The following is a 13253-nucleotide window of genomic DNA, read 5'->3' as shown; positions in this document are numbered from 1 at the left end:
TTTGATTATTGTTTGTTTTTTTAATGCAAGATTTCAAAATCGCACACGGGATATATCTTGCGAGTCTTCACCCCAAATTTTAGCCAATTTAGTCTATCCCATCTCGAGATATCGTGGCACCCGTAAATCAACTCGGTGTTCAAAGAAAAACGCTCGCAAAGTTTATTTTTAAAAAAGTTAAAAAAGTTAAAAATATTTTTATGTTTTTCATGTTAAATATCGTCAGTTTTTGATTATTGTTTGTTTTTTTAATGCAAGATTTCAAAATCGCACACGGGATATATCTTGCGAGTCTTCACCCCAAATTTTAGCCAATTTAGTCTATCCCATCTCGAGATATCGTGGCACCCGTAAATCAACTCGGTGTTCAAAGAAAAACGCTCGCAAAGTTTCATTGCCGCTTGGCAAAATTTTCAGCTTGAATCGTCTCTTACTCAGTTTAATCATGAAATATCTTCATGAAACTTCCAGGAGTGATTGAACATCATCTTTTAAGTTGATTTAATAAAATTTCCGTACTATGAAATTTTGTGATTTTCTACATGTAACCCCTTAAGAAATCAGCAAACAATATTTTTAAAATCAAATTAAATCAAATCAAATTATTCGCTCTACAGCATTGCCTTGGCGTTCTCGATTGCAAGATTCCTACTCGAAACTAGGTGTCCGAAGGCTTGATTTTGTTTAGGCAATTTCAAACCTCTTTTTACACCTAAGCTTCCATCCACCTCGGGATTCGAACTGACGACCTTTGGATTGCTAGTCCAACTGCTGACCAGTGACTCCACCGAGACAGAACCCAGGGAGACGACTCCTACACTTGGATTGAGCTAACTACCTAACCCTCTAGGTTAGACCAGGGCCAACATTTACTTCCCCGTCCGACGGAAGGCGTGGTCAGACAAATCTCGTCTCGAAAAATGCCACCGGGACCGTCTGGGATCTTCAATAGTTTTTAGAACCTCGATTTTATGTGTTTTCAAAATCATTTTAAATGTTTTGAAAGATATTTGAATAAAGGTGCACAATAAGACAAAAAGTATGTTTTTGTAAAAAAGATTTGAAACAAAAGTTCGATTCAATAACATTTATGAAAATTTATTATGTCTAAATTTAAACTTAAAAAAATGCTGCTACCATTTGTATTATATTGCAAAACAATTTCAAACAAAACAATCTAACATAAAAATAAATCAAATAAACACATTTTTTAAAGTTACATTTGTTTTTATTTTTTAAGATCCAGATAAATTGATCTTATTTGCAACACTAATTGATTTGTTTGATTTTTTTAAAAGGACCTGGTGAAAATAATTGTATGATTAAATTGTTTACATTTCGAGAGTATTTTTGAAAAGGTCCAAAGTTATATTGTGTTCAACTCAATTTTTGTAAGGTAACTTTCTGCGAAATAACTTCAGCTCAATTTCTGCAAGATAATTTCAGCTATATTCCTACTAGATTACTTCTGGTCAGGTTTTGTAAGAAGTTTTGATTAAAAAAACCTAAATATTTCCATTCCGAAAATTCTGCAAGACAACATGTGTTGGTTTCAAACTAACGACCTTTGGATTGTTAGTCCAACTGCCTACCAGCGACTCCACCGAGGCAGGACCCAGGGAGACGACACCTACACCTGGACTGAGCTAACGACCTAACCTTCTAGGTTAGACCAACATTCGACGAAAGGCATGGTCAGACAAATCTCGTCTCGAAAAATGCCAACGGGACCGTCTGGGATCGAATCCAAGCCAACTGGGTGAGAGGCGGGTCCCAGGACTGATTGCAATATAATTTCGATTTTATTCTAAATAATTGATCCAATTATTTATGAACAAATTAAACGAAATTCCAGAATTCCGTTCTAAAAATCTAAACTGACAGGGTAACTTCGGTTTTATTTCCGATTTGTTCAAAATAATTTCTAAAATAAATAAAACAAAATAAATTTAGTTCTGAAAATCCAAACATGCAAGATAACTGAACAGTTGGTTTTATAAAACCCAGTTGCATTATTATTTCGATATTGGTAAAAAAAATTATCGAATATTTTTTTTATGAATAAATCAAACAAATAAAAACAATAAACTTGAAATTTTTCAACAAAAGAATTACTTGGAATGCTGAAACCAACAAAATTAAAGCTTAATTATTGGTTTGTTAAGGCCAATGCAAATATTTTTAAAAGTTTTTGTCCCTCGGCGCTGGCCGGAGTCAAGGGGCAAAAAAATAAAAAATTATAAATATTAAAATAACATACCATAGTTTCAACATTTGCATGGAAAAAGTGTTTTAAAATGTATTTTACACTAGTTCAGTTGTTTTGCAATAAAAGTTTTCAAAAAATGTAAAATTTGACGAAAACAAAAATTTTAGCGAAAAAAAAACTTTAGCAATAGTAGACATCGAAAATTTTCAAAAATTCAAAAGATTTTTAAATTAACCCAAACATGCTAAAAATGATTCTAAATGCAGGGGAATTCATTTTAAATTGATTTTAACTAACTGCAATTAAATTTTCATAAAAATATTGAAGTTTTTTGAAAAAATATTTTTTGCCCCCCGATTTTTCGGGCCAACTTTGAAGGGGGGGGACAAAAACTTTAAATAAAATTTGTACCAGCCTAATTTGCAGATATTTTTTTTGTGAATTTTACAGTCAAATTCAGGTGTTTTATAAAAAGAAGAGCAACACCATTCCACAATAATGGAACAGGAAATTTTCACATTTTGTAGAACTTTTCCAAATAAAACTGTAGGCTTCTAGTCTTCCATTGTAGATCAAATTGGTTCTCTGATTGCCCCTTTGAGGGATAAAATTGTACCCGTTTGCAAATGACTGAAGGTCGTTAAAATCGATAAATTCGATTGTAATGGATCCAAATTCATAATTTGTCGAACATTCTGAGGAATCATTCCATAATTTTCTATGGAAGAACAATTATAAAACGTCATTTCGTAACTAACTCAGATGAATATGTTTCCTCATCTGGGGTGAATCAGGACACATGAGCCATGTTTCGCACAACATTTTAACTTGTTTGATTGGTTTCGGTTAACACAGCCACAAAACAACAAACTGTAGTCCTGATACACCCCAGTGTTATGTTTTTCGAGCAATAAAGGCCGATTGCAATATCAATCGACAAACAAATAAAAACTAACTCACCACTCAATGCTCCGGTATCCCTTGGCGCAGCAGTGCAAGCTCTTGAACTGCCCAAGAATGGCGTACTCCCTGTCCGGGACCTCCTTCGTGAACTGCAGGTGCTCCGTGCCGAGCGAGCTGTTGTAGCGGTTCTCGCTGCAGTGGTCCTCAGCCCGGACGTTCGTGGCCACCAGCAAGAGCCAGCCGATGACCGCTGCACTGGCGGTCAGGCCGCTTTCATGTGACGACACCATCGTGCCCCAAATGCCACCACCGTGAAAAAAGGCTGTTGATGTTTGTACTCGCGCGCGGTATTGTTTAAGGTGAGCGGCGGCGCGATAATCGTTATGCTAATGATAACACACAGGCACTCGAAACGGAGCGTCAAACCGCCGATCGTTAATTGAATCGGTACACACGTGGGTGACGATGGCGACAGCACTAACACGTTTATAAATTAATCAAATAAGCCGTTTCTTCGGAAACTATGCCCGGAACATCTTCACACGTTTTCTTCACCGTCTTGTTGGGCGTCGTTGCACTTTCCGACACACAAACACACACCTCGTCGCCAGTTTCGGAACACGGTGCTTAATTACTTATTCCGTTTGGGTCACACTTCCGTCGTCGCCGCTCCAAAGTGCCGCGCCAAACTTCTCGGTATTGCTCGCTGAACCCCAATCGGGTTTGGTCCTCGGAAATTGCGCGCCAATTCAGCGGTGATCGCGCGCAACTCTAGAACTCGCGCGCAAGCATTTTTCAGTATTTCTCGGTAATTTAGCCCTTCGACACACACTCACACTCACCGCCCGGTTGAAACAAGTCGCGCGAGATACTGTGCGAGACGATTTAATTATAAAATAAAGAGTGAAAAAAAAAACTAGTTCGCTGAGAGATGCCGACAGACTAGAGTCGATGATCAAGCTGCACTTTGTTTCGTTTTTTGCCTTCTTCTTGTTCTGTTTTAACAACTAGCAATTAAAAAATAATATCACTTATTCACACACACCCAAGGGACCTCATAAAGATTCCGACCTCTCTCTTCAACGTTTCTACCTCCGTTCCGACCGAGCGAACATTTATGACAACTCCGGTCGTCCGCTTGCAGCTAACGCTTGACCAGTTCCAAGTACTTCCACAAACGAGCGTTTGCGAAACGTTTGATCTAATGAATCACGAGCTCTACGACCCCCAAAGTTGAGATCTTCTCACGTATCAGCTGCAACAGTGTTGTTGTTACAGGTCTTCGCCGTAGAACGTCCACTCCAGAACTAGTCGGTACCAACTGCTGCTGGAAGATGACCACGGTGGCGGCGGTGGTGTTATGACAATGTTTTCCAAGAAAGCACCACTCCGGCCCAGGTTTGCTCGTTTAATTAATACCTGAAACGAAAACGACCAACAGAAAGCAAGAGAGTGGTGGTTAAGGGGTGGAAGGTTTTTTTTTTCGGGAGACAGGGAAGGGAAGAAACATACAGAACACAGAGAACCATTTCCTGGGAACGCATTGGCAATTTTATGAGCTCTCGAGCGAAAGAGGAGAGCTGAACTATTTAGCGTCAGCTTCGTAGAATGAAGCTTTGTCGAGTACACAAATCAAGGTGAATCATTACCGGGCCGCATAACCCTCCCACTTGGGCGGCAAAGTACTTCCCCCGCCCGGTGTAGTTTCACAATTGATGTGATAACAAAAACTCTGTGAGTGATGCTTGTTTTTAAACTTGCATTTGATTGCCGTGTTCTATTAATGTTGACGAGCTACAAAGAAGAGTTGGGTAATTAAAGTGGACAAACTATACCGGGAAAGAGCTCGACTCATGAAATGATGTGCTAAGCAACCAACTAGAGGGTAAGATGTCGAATGAAACGCAAAAAAAAAGTCTGTATCTTGCCAGGAATAGGTCACATCTACCTTGTAACCATTTTTCTGGCTAGGACCGGATTTTAGTTCAAATAGAATACTTTGTTGTTGATCAGAACTTGAAAAATGGATTACCTCGAGAAAATTGTTACAAAAACGTCCCCTTTTCAAGTTGGCTCATCAGCTTCGCCACAATTATCGACCTAAATTTGGGTGATGTTAATATTTTCAAGATGCCTTGCAATTTGGAGCTCATTTAGAGCAACTTTGCTCTACGGAAAATTTTACTTCCCTGGTTTGATTTCCTTGTTTAATTTGAAAATTATAGGGTCATTCGGGGTCAATTGGGTACACTTTTGGACTCGACCTCCACCGATTTGAACCAAACTTGGAGGGAACGTTCATCTATCGATAGTTAACAGAAATTCCATGTTTGGTCCTGTTGTGACCATCCCTTTATTTTTGGCACCGCCTTTTTTTGACGATTTTCTAAAAAACTTTTGTTCTTTTAGTCATAACTTTGCAACTATTTGGACAAAAGACTTTCTACAGGTTGCATTTTATAGAAAATTGTCCAACAAATTCCATTAAAATTAAATTTTAACCTTTAAATGCCCCCTAATATAATATTTTAATGCATTAAAATTCATTTTTGATAAATTTCTTATATTATTATTTCTTTTATTTTGTCACCATCGCGTTCCCCGGACAATTTTACATAATAATCGATGTAAACCTCAAACTAAAATGATCTTTTGGTGAGATACAGCGGTTTTACTGAAAAATGTTTGATTAAAATAAAAATATAAAAATATAAGGAATTGGTCAAAACTGAATTTTAATACTTAAAACGTCAAAACAGCAATTCCCCACGAAAACAGCATGATTCGAAAAAAAAGTTATCCGATCGGGCTCAAAAATTTTCTGGGGGTTCCTTGGCCGAAATAATTAGACCCATATTTTTTTGTTTTGCCTTTAGGGTGACATACGCCATGTTAGGGTGGTCCAAAAAATGCAATTTTCGTCACTTTTCGCAAAAACCATATTTTTTTTTTCAAAAAATCATAACTCCGTGCCATTTCATCCGATTTTAGCCGTCTTAGACGCAAAAGAAAGGTGATTAGTTTGGCTGTTTGAGAAAAATAGTAAGAGCTTTGAAAAATCTAGCTTAACATTTGAAAAGGTCTTATGAAAACTTAAAATGTTGTTTTGAAGGTCTCGGGACCAAAGAGCCTATGTCTGAAAATATTTTTATCGGATTCCTCGGAAATTTTTTCATAAATTATCAAAAAACGGTGGAGTTATGTTTTCGTTACTCTGAGATACGATTTTTTGAAAATAAAAACTGGGTTTTTCGACGCGCCACGCGCAAAAATAGGAAAATGACGAAAACGACTTTTTCACTAAAACTGCGGTAACTTGAACATTTCAGCGATGACCTATACATATTAGGGTACCAAAATTTTCGTAATTGAAATACGCAACTTCACCATTTTTTGATATGTTATGAGAAATTTTCCGAGGATTCCGATAAAAATATTTTCAGACATAGGCTCTTTGGTCCCGAGACCTTCAAAACAACATTTTAAGTTTTCATACAACCTTTTAAAATGTTAAGCTAGATTTTTGGAACTTCTTACTATTTTTCCAAAAAAGCCAAGCTAATCACCTTTCTTTTGCGTTTAAGACAGCTAAAATCGGATGAAATGTCGCGGAGATATGATTTTTTGAAAAAAGTGGTTTTTGCGAAAAATGACGAAAATTGCCATTTTTCGAACCACCCAAACACGGCGTAGGTCACCCTAATGGCCAAACAAACAAAATACGGGTCTAATTATTTCGGCCACGGAACCCCCAGAAAAATTTTGAGCCCGATCGGAAAACTTTTTTTTTCGAATCTGTTTTCGTGGGGAATTGCTGAAAATTTAATATCAAGGGGCATTAAAGGGTTAAAATTTTATTTTTATTGAAATCCTTGGACAGTTAGATAGTAGACAGTCTTTTGCACAAATAGTTACAAATTTATGATTAAAAGAAAAAAAAGTTTTTTAGGAAATCGTCAAAAAAGAGGGCGGTGTCAAAAACAGACATATGGTCCAATCAGGACCAAACTTGGCATTTCAATTAACTATCGATAGATGAACGTTCTCTCCAAGTTTGGCCCAAATCGGTGAAGGTCGAGTCCAAAAGTGTACCCTGGAATGAGCCTATATTTATATGCCAAAGCGTGTTTTAAATGTTGGTCTTGATTTTTTTGATAATTTTTTGAATCAGAAAGATCAGAATTTTCCATAACATTCATTCTTTAGATTTGCAAATGGGAACAAAAATTGCTCTACCCATAATTGACAATTTATGATCAAAACCAAGACAAGAAATTAGAAAAAAAAATGCATTTTAGAATTTTCTTAACACCCAATTTTCGTCAAAGCTATTTCCAATCCACGATTTGGTTTTTCGAATCAGCAACCAAAGCTAACACATTTTCAAATAGTAGGTAATGCAACAAGTTGCGAAAACAAGATTTTTTCAGCACGAGTCGTACAATTATCCAGCGAAGTTTACCGAGTTTTAGATTTGCTTACAATTTTTTTGTTTTTGCAATTCCGAAAAACGCTTTTTGAATGGAATTTTATGTCATCATTCATGTGTTAAATAAATTCACCGTTCAAAACAAAACAATATTGAACAATTTTACTTTTCGATACAAGTGTTGAAAAGATCAATTTTTCTGCGCCCCTTAAGGTATTGATTTTCAAATCTGATTTTTTTTTAGTTAGAAGTAAGCCGTTTCGTTTCTCCAAAAGGAAAGGAAAAAATAACAATTTCACCGCGGGATTGCAAAAAGAATATTAGGGGAAATATACCCATTTTAATCCCACTAAGCCGTTCGACCAATTCTCATCACTTTTGCTGTTTTCCTCTATTAAATCAACATTTTCAGATGTATTAACAATGGAGAGTTGCTTGCTTACTTTTATTTGAGCTTTTTATTACTTTGTAATAGTCAAATACACTTAATGAAAGCTGTGATTCATGATCAAAGTGCTGATAGGCCGAAAATAGAAATAGGCTGAGAAAGGGTATAGTTCCCCTAAATGGTTGCTTTTTTGGGAGATCATTTTGGCCAAAAACGTCATTAAGAAAAAATCACATTGACTTGATAAGAATGTAAATTTATTTTTGATGTCATAAAATCAATGGACTGAATTCTACAAACTTTTGAATTCATTAATATCCTTCCTCCCTTTCACAATTGAGAATTGCCAGATTTTTATCGATACTTCAAATTAACTTAGAACAACTACTGCAAATGCCCGAAAATCTGGAGACATTTTTGAATTCTATTTCAATAATTCTCAAAAATTGTAATTTGGAAACTAATTTTAGTTGCGCCGAGTATAACATTTCCGTTTCCGATAAGAACTTAATGTTATGAAAAACATGACACTATGAGAGTATTTACCTAATCCTAGATTTTAAATTAATTAGATTTTTCAAACCTAAGATTCAAGGTTTACAAACCTCCAACAGAATGATCTGTAATAGAGGATACCAGTTTAAATCTTAAAAATATTCGAAAGTGAAAGTAAATACTAAAAAAAAGTCCACTATTTTTGGCCTTTTTCAAAACGACTTAAAGACACAATTTGGTCTACTGTAGTCACGGTTCTAAAAATTTAATCGTCATGTGACTAGACAAATCATCGCTGTCGTGCTACCTTATCTCACGTGCATTTTGGACCAAATTGAGGTTAAGAACGTCATTTTGTGCATCTCACAAAGCCTCACCTTTTGACATTCACAGATCTCCAAAATTTGATTTCAATCCTGAGATATTCAATAAAAACCAAAAAACACCGTGCAATTTTGTCACTTTTTATATGAAAGATGTTTCTATCTTGGTGTGCTATCTTGACACAACCTGGAAATTGATGTAACTCGGGACTCCAGCATACAAGTTTAATTAAAACTTCGGGACTATGCACAAAATGGTCGGCCAAACAAAATGTGTTTGTTATTGTTTACATTGCGTTTTCTCGTTTTTTTTATTCAAGGTCAAACGCGTTTTAAGTTTTTCTCGAAACGTAAAAAAAATCAAGATTTAAAGATTACCACTCCAAATGATGATTTGAATTTATGTCGTATGATTTAAAAAAAAAGTTGCTGAATTTCCGTCTAATACCTGCTGTAAATAATGTAAAATTTATCATTCGATAGTACCGGAATACGTGTCCCACAGAGATAATAATTACCTGGAAGCTCTTATCTAATCGGAATCAGGTAACGTTGACTCAAACGCATAACCTGTACCATACTTGGCGATTGGATTAGAACGGATTATATTTTATTCGAATATTCTTGCTGAAAATGTGTTTTACCGTTTAGTTGTAACTATCAAAAAACAACACAACTTTGAAATCAAAACATAACTTGCAAACTATCAAGTAGCAGTCGCAAAATGACACACCCTTCGGCGGTAGCGATAAGGTTATCGCAAAGTGCATTCGTTTTCCGAGAACGGTGGATTGAATCTAAATGACACGTTTCTATGAATGCAGGCACAAGATCGACACAACCGCTGCGATTGATTGATTTGATTGCAAGCGTAAGGCGCCAATTTGCCCATTCCCAATCAAATGAGCAGGTTAGGACTTGATTTTTTTTCTGCTGACGTGGATGCAAATGCGATTTAGAATAGCTCGAAGAGAAAAAATCTGATTTACTTCAAGTAGGATAGTTTATCCCTAATGATTTTTTTTTGTTTCAATTTTGCAATCAATTTTTAGAAATGTATTACCTACAGTATAAATTCCAATTTCAATTTAAAAAAGTGTTGCAAGCCGAAATAAAGATTGTGAGCATTTAAGTATGTTAACAATGTTATCAAGATACCATAATCTTGTGGTTGTTTTGTGTACTAACAAATTTCGGGCATGTTTTACTTCATTATAGATAACGCAAATTTCTTCGAAGAAGGAAAAAAAACCGTGATGGTGCAAACTTAAAACCCCTTATCTTGCAACAGGACTTTTGACAGAATTCACGGTAGCGCTACAACCACGATCTAATCACGACAACGCAAACACTAGTTTTTGCTGTGAAATCGAATTGAAAACAACTATCAGCGACATGAAATCAGCCTTCAACTGAGCAGTTGAACAGCACTGTTTACACAAACACGAAACAACACGTTTCATCAATGGGCTCGTATGAGTCAGGTTAGAGTTGTGAAATGGTGTTGGTAGGTGGTGGAAGCTCAAAGTTAACTTTTAACATTTTTAAACTTCTATCGCTTTCGAATTGATTTTTGATTAAAAAAAATCATCAACTTTTATTCAAATCAAAAGACTAGCAAAATGTTGCTTCAAAGACCAAAGTGCTGAATTTTGTTGAAGATTTGATGGAAAAAAAGCGGAATGATGCAGCTGGTTTTATTTTCTTATCAAAGCTGTTTTATTTCATTAATTAACTCTAGGTGAACAATTGGAATTTTTTTTTAAATAATTTATAACGATTATTTCCTTTTCTGAAAAACAGGCGGCTTTCTCTGGACAAGCAAAATGTTGTCATTATTTTGTAGTTATTATTTGATTAAGTTTACGGTTTAACAATTTTGCAATTCTCAGTTAACGGTGCACATCAACCAGAGCTTTTTGCACCAAGATTTGTGTTACAGACATTTTTGTATCTTCAAAACTACGGGAACTATCGATATAATTTTTTACTCATCCTCTAAAGTACTTTCTACGGAATAATTTAAAACAAAGTTTGACTATTTTGACAATCAGACTGTTGCAGGATTGAGTCCGACAGTTTGACAATTTTTGACAACTTCCTTGGTAGCTCATATCATAATTATGAATATATTGATGAATAGGATAACTTAAATATTTAAATGTAATGATTTTTTTTTGACATTTTTTATACAAAAAAAAAATGTTGAAATTTGTTTCTAAATTATAATCAGTTTTTAAGGTATTTGTAAAATTCATAAATCATGCTATTTTTTTCTATTGACAGCACAGTTTGATATTTTAGTTAAATAAAAAAAAAACAAATCTTTACAATTTTGATCAAATCTGGAACATTATATTTTCTCCACGGTTCACATCAACCAGTGTTGTGTATTTAAAGACTTATACATTGAGTCCACAAGGTTCAGACGTTTAAAGATCTAGCATCCCTGTCATGAAATATCGAAACTTAAGAACGCTTTCTAACATTTTTTGAGCTCTAAAAAAGAGTAAATTAGATTTTGGCGCTCTAGAAACATTTCCAAAAATATCGATAACACATGCAATTTGAGAGCAGTAGAGTCATACGTTGAAGTCACTAATATCTTTAAATAACCAATTTACAGATATTTTGGAATAATTTTCTGTAAAGACCACAATTCTACGTCAATCGCACAAGTGACATCACAAAGCCTTCCAGAAAGCTATCCCCCTTCCAAAATTTCTAACACGCCTTCCCCCAAACACGCTAGTTTTTTCCCTAAATAATCCAATGACGTAAACGCCGCCAAAACGCCGGCAGCTGCTGCCATCATCAGCTGAGTCACGGGGCATTACCAACGTCGAGTAGAAATTTCCCTCGAGCCCGTCGACTTGGCGTACACACCCGGCACGATTTGTTTGTTTGCTTGTTAAGATTGTTCGACACTTTCTCACACGTTTATACGTTGGGACGTTCCGTCATCCGTCACCTGACGCAGGTGACCTGACGCGTGAGATCAGCCCCTCAAAATCTGCGAGCTTCCGTTTGCAAGGATCATCCGGAGTCTTGCGTACCATGAAGCCATATCCTGCAGCTAGTGGGGCTTGCATAATTATTTCCATTTTGTGAAACCCCTTGGAATTCGCAGAATTTGCACAGTTTGGGGAAATTCATTTTCCACTCTCCGGTATTAACGTCCCGCTCCGCCCGCTTGTGACTCTGGGAGCTCACCTTCCACGGTCGTTGTAGCACACTCCAGCAGTGGCGTGTTCGATCCGTTCTTCCCGGAATTCCACCGTACACAGTTCAGTTCAGCCAACACACACACACAATTTGCTTATCCTTTTTACTCCTGGTGCCACGAACCAAGGGACGATTCGCAAGCGAGGGATTTGCACACACAACAAAATAACGTCGACGGGTTATCCTTAAAGTCCACGGACTACACCGGTGAACCTACAACAACATCAACCGACCGTAACGGACGCACTACAGAACACACACGCTGACGGGACTCGAACCGGCACAAAGCGTCTTTCCTGACTCAGCGTTCGATACAGACTGACTGCTGGCAGCCGGCTTCCCATTCACTCCAGGCGGCATTTCGGTTACATGCATCGCGTGAGAGAGCGAGAACCAAAGAAACATAAGGAGGACGCAGACGACACAGAGCGATTGTAAACAAAATACTAGGAATTCGCTGAGGATTCGATGGATGATGATGGATGATGACGGTGCCGGTCGGTGGTGGTGGTCGCGCGAAAGTGCAGAGAATGAAGGAACATGCGCGGCGCACAGTTCACACACCAATACTTGATACGGAGTTACCTGAAGGTACTGCACGGACAGAGAGAGGGAGCAACATAGGCGATGTCTGGTGAGTGGAGGAATGCATCAAAGAGAGACGGTACTGACCCTTCACTAGCGAGAGAGACTCATCCAAGGATTGAGGTTGGACGATTGAGGTGGATGGACAAAAAGAGAACCGAGGTAGGTCAAGAAGGTGCGTGACTTTTCTTTTATATGAATTATTGACTCGATACCAATGCAGCGCATCGCCAATCAAGTCGCACAACAAGTGTGCCAACTGTGAAGGTAATCCTACCGGAAACTACCGTGGATGCGTAGCATGCAAATTCTACCTTGTTTAATGTTGACCGAACCTCCTCAGCGAAGTTCCCTGCGGATAACTCAGCGTTCCCTAATGGCTCGAGGCAATCGTTTGCCAGCGTGGTCGCTGCCTGTAGCGGCATACATTAAAACATTAAAACATTAAAACATTAAAATATTAAAACAATAAAACATTAAAACATTAAAACATTAAAACATTAAAACATTAAAACATTAAAACATTAAAACATTAAAACATTAAAACATTAAAACATTAAAACATTAAAACATTAAAACATTAAAACATTAAAACATTAAAACATTAAAACATTAAAACATTAAAACATTAAAACATTAAAACATTAAAACATTAAAACATTAAAACATTAAAACATTAAAACATTAAAACATTAA

At 36.6% G+C, this 13253-nt stretch overlaps 2 protein-coding genes across 4 annotated transcripts in view; one reads left to right on the top strand and one right to left on the bottom strand.

Moving 5' to 3' along the window:
* The window catches only part of LOC6044866 (fibroblast growth factor receptor 3), an 87452-nt gene extending 74996 nt beyond the window's left edge, over positions 1-12456 (bottom strand). The window contains exons 1-2 of one of the 2 annotated variants that reach the window (XM_038261584.1): positions 11961-12456; positions 3170-4531 (exon numbers count right to left, since the gene is read on the bottom strand). In XM_038261584.1, coding sequence (XP_038117512.1) covers positions 3170-3402 — 233 coding nt within the window. In that variant the 5' untranslated portion in view covers positions 3403-4531; positions 11961-12456. Of the gene's footprint in view, positions 1-3169; positions 4532-4624; positions 4696-11960 lie in introns of those variants that run through there. The other variant, XM_038261585.1, reaches the window with a different exon arrangement.
* LOC6037551 (acetylcholinesterase) overlaps positions 1-13253 on the top strand; it is a 248691-nt gene that overhangs the window by 72325 nt on the left and 163113 nt on the right. The window lies entirely within an intron of this gene.

This window comes from Culex quinquefasciatus, chromosome 3 (genome assembly GCF_015732765.1).
Source record: "Culex quinquefasciatus strain JHB chromosome 3, VPISU_Cqui_1.0_pri_paternal, whole genome shotgun sequence".
NCBI lineage: Eukaryota > Metazoa > Arthropoda > Insecta > Diptera > Culicidae > Culex > Culex quinquefasciatus.
The sequence above is the reverse complement of the archived record's forward strand: the minus strand, read 5'-3'. Positions and strand labels throughout refer to the sequence as shown.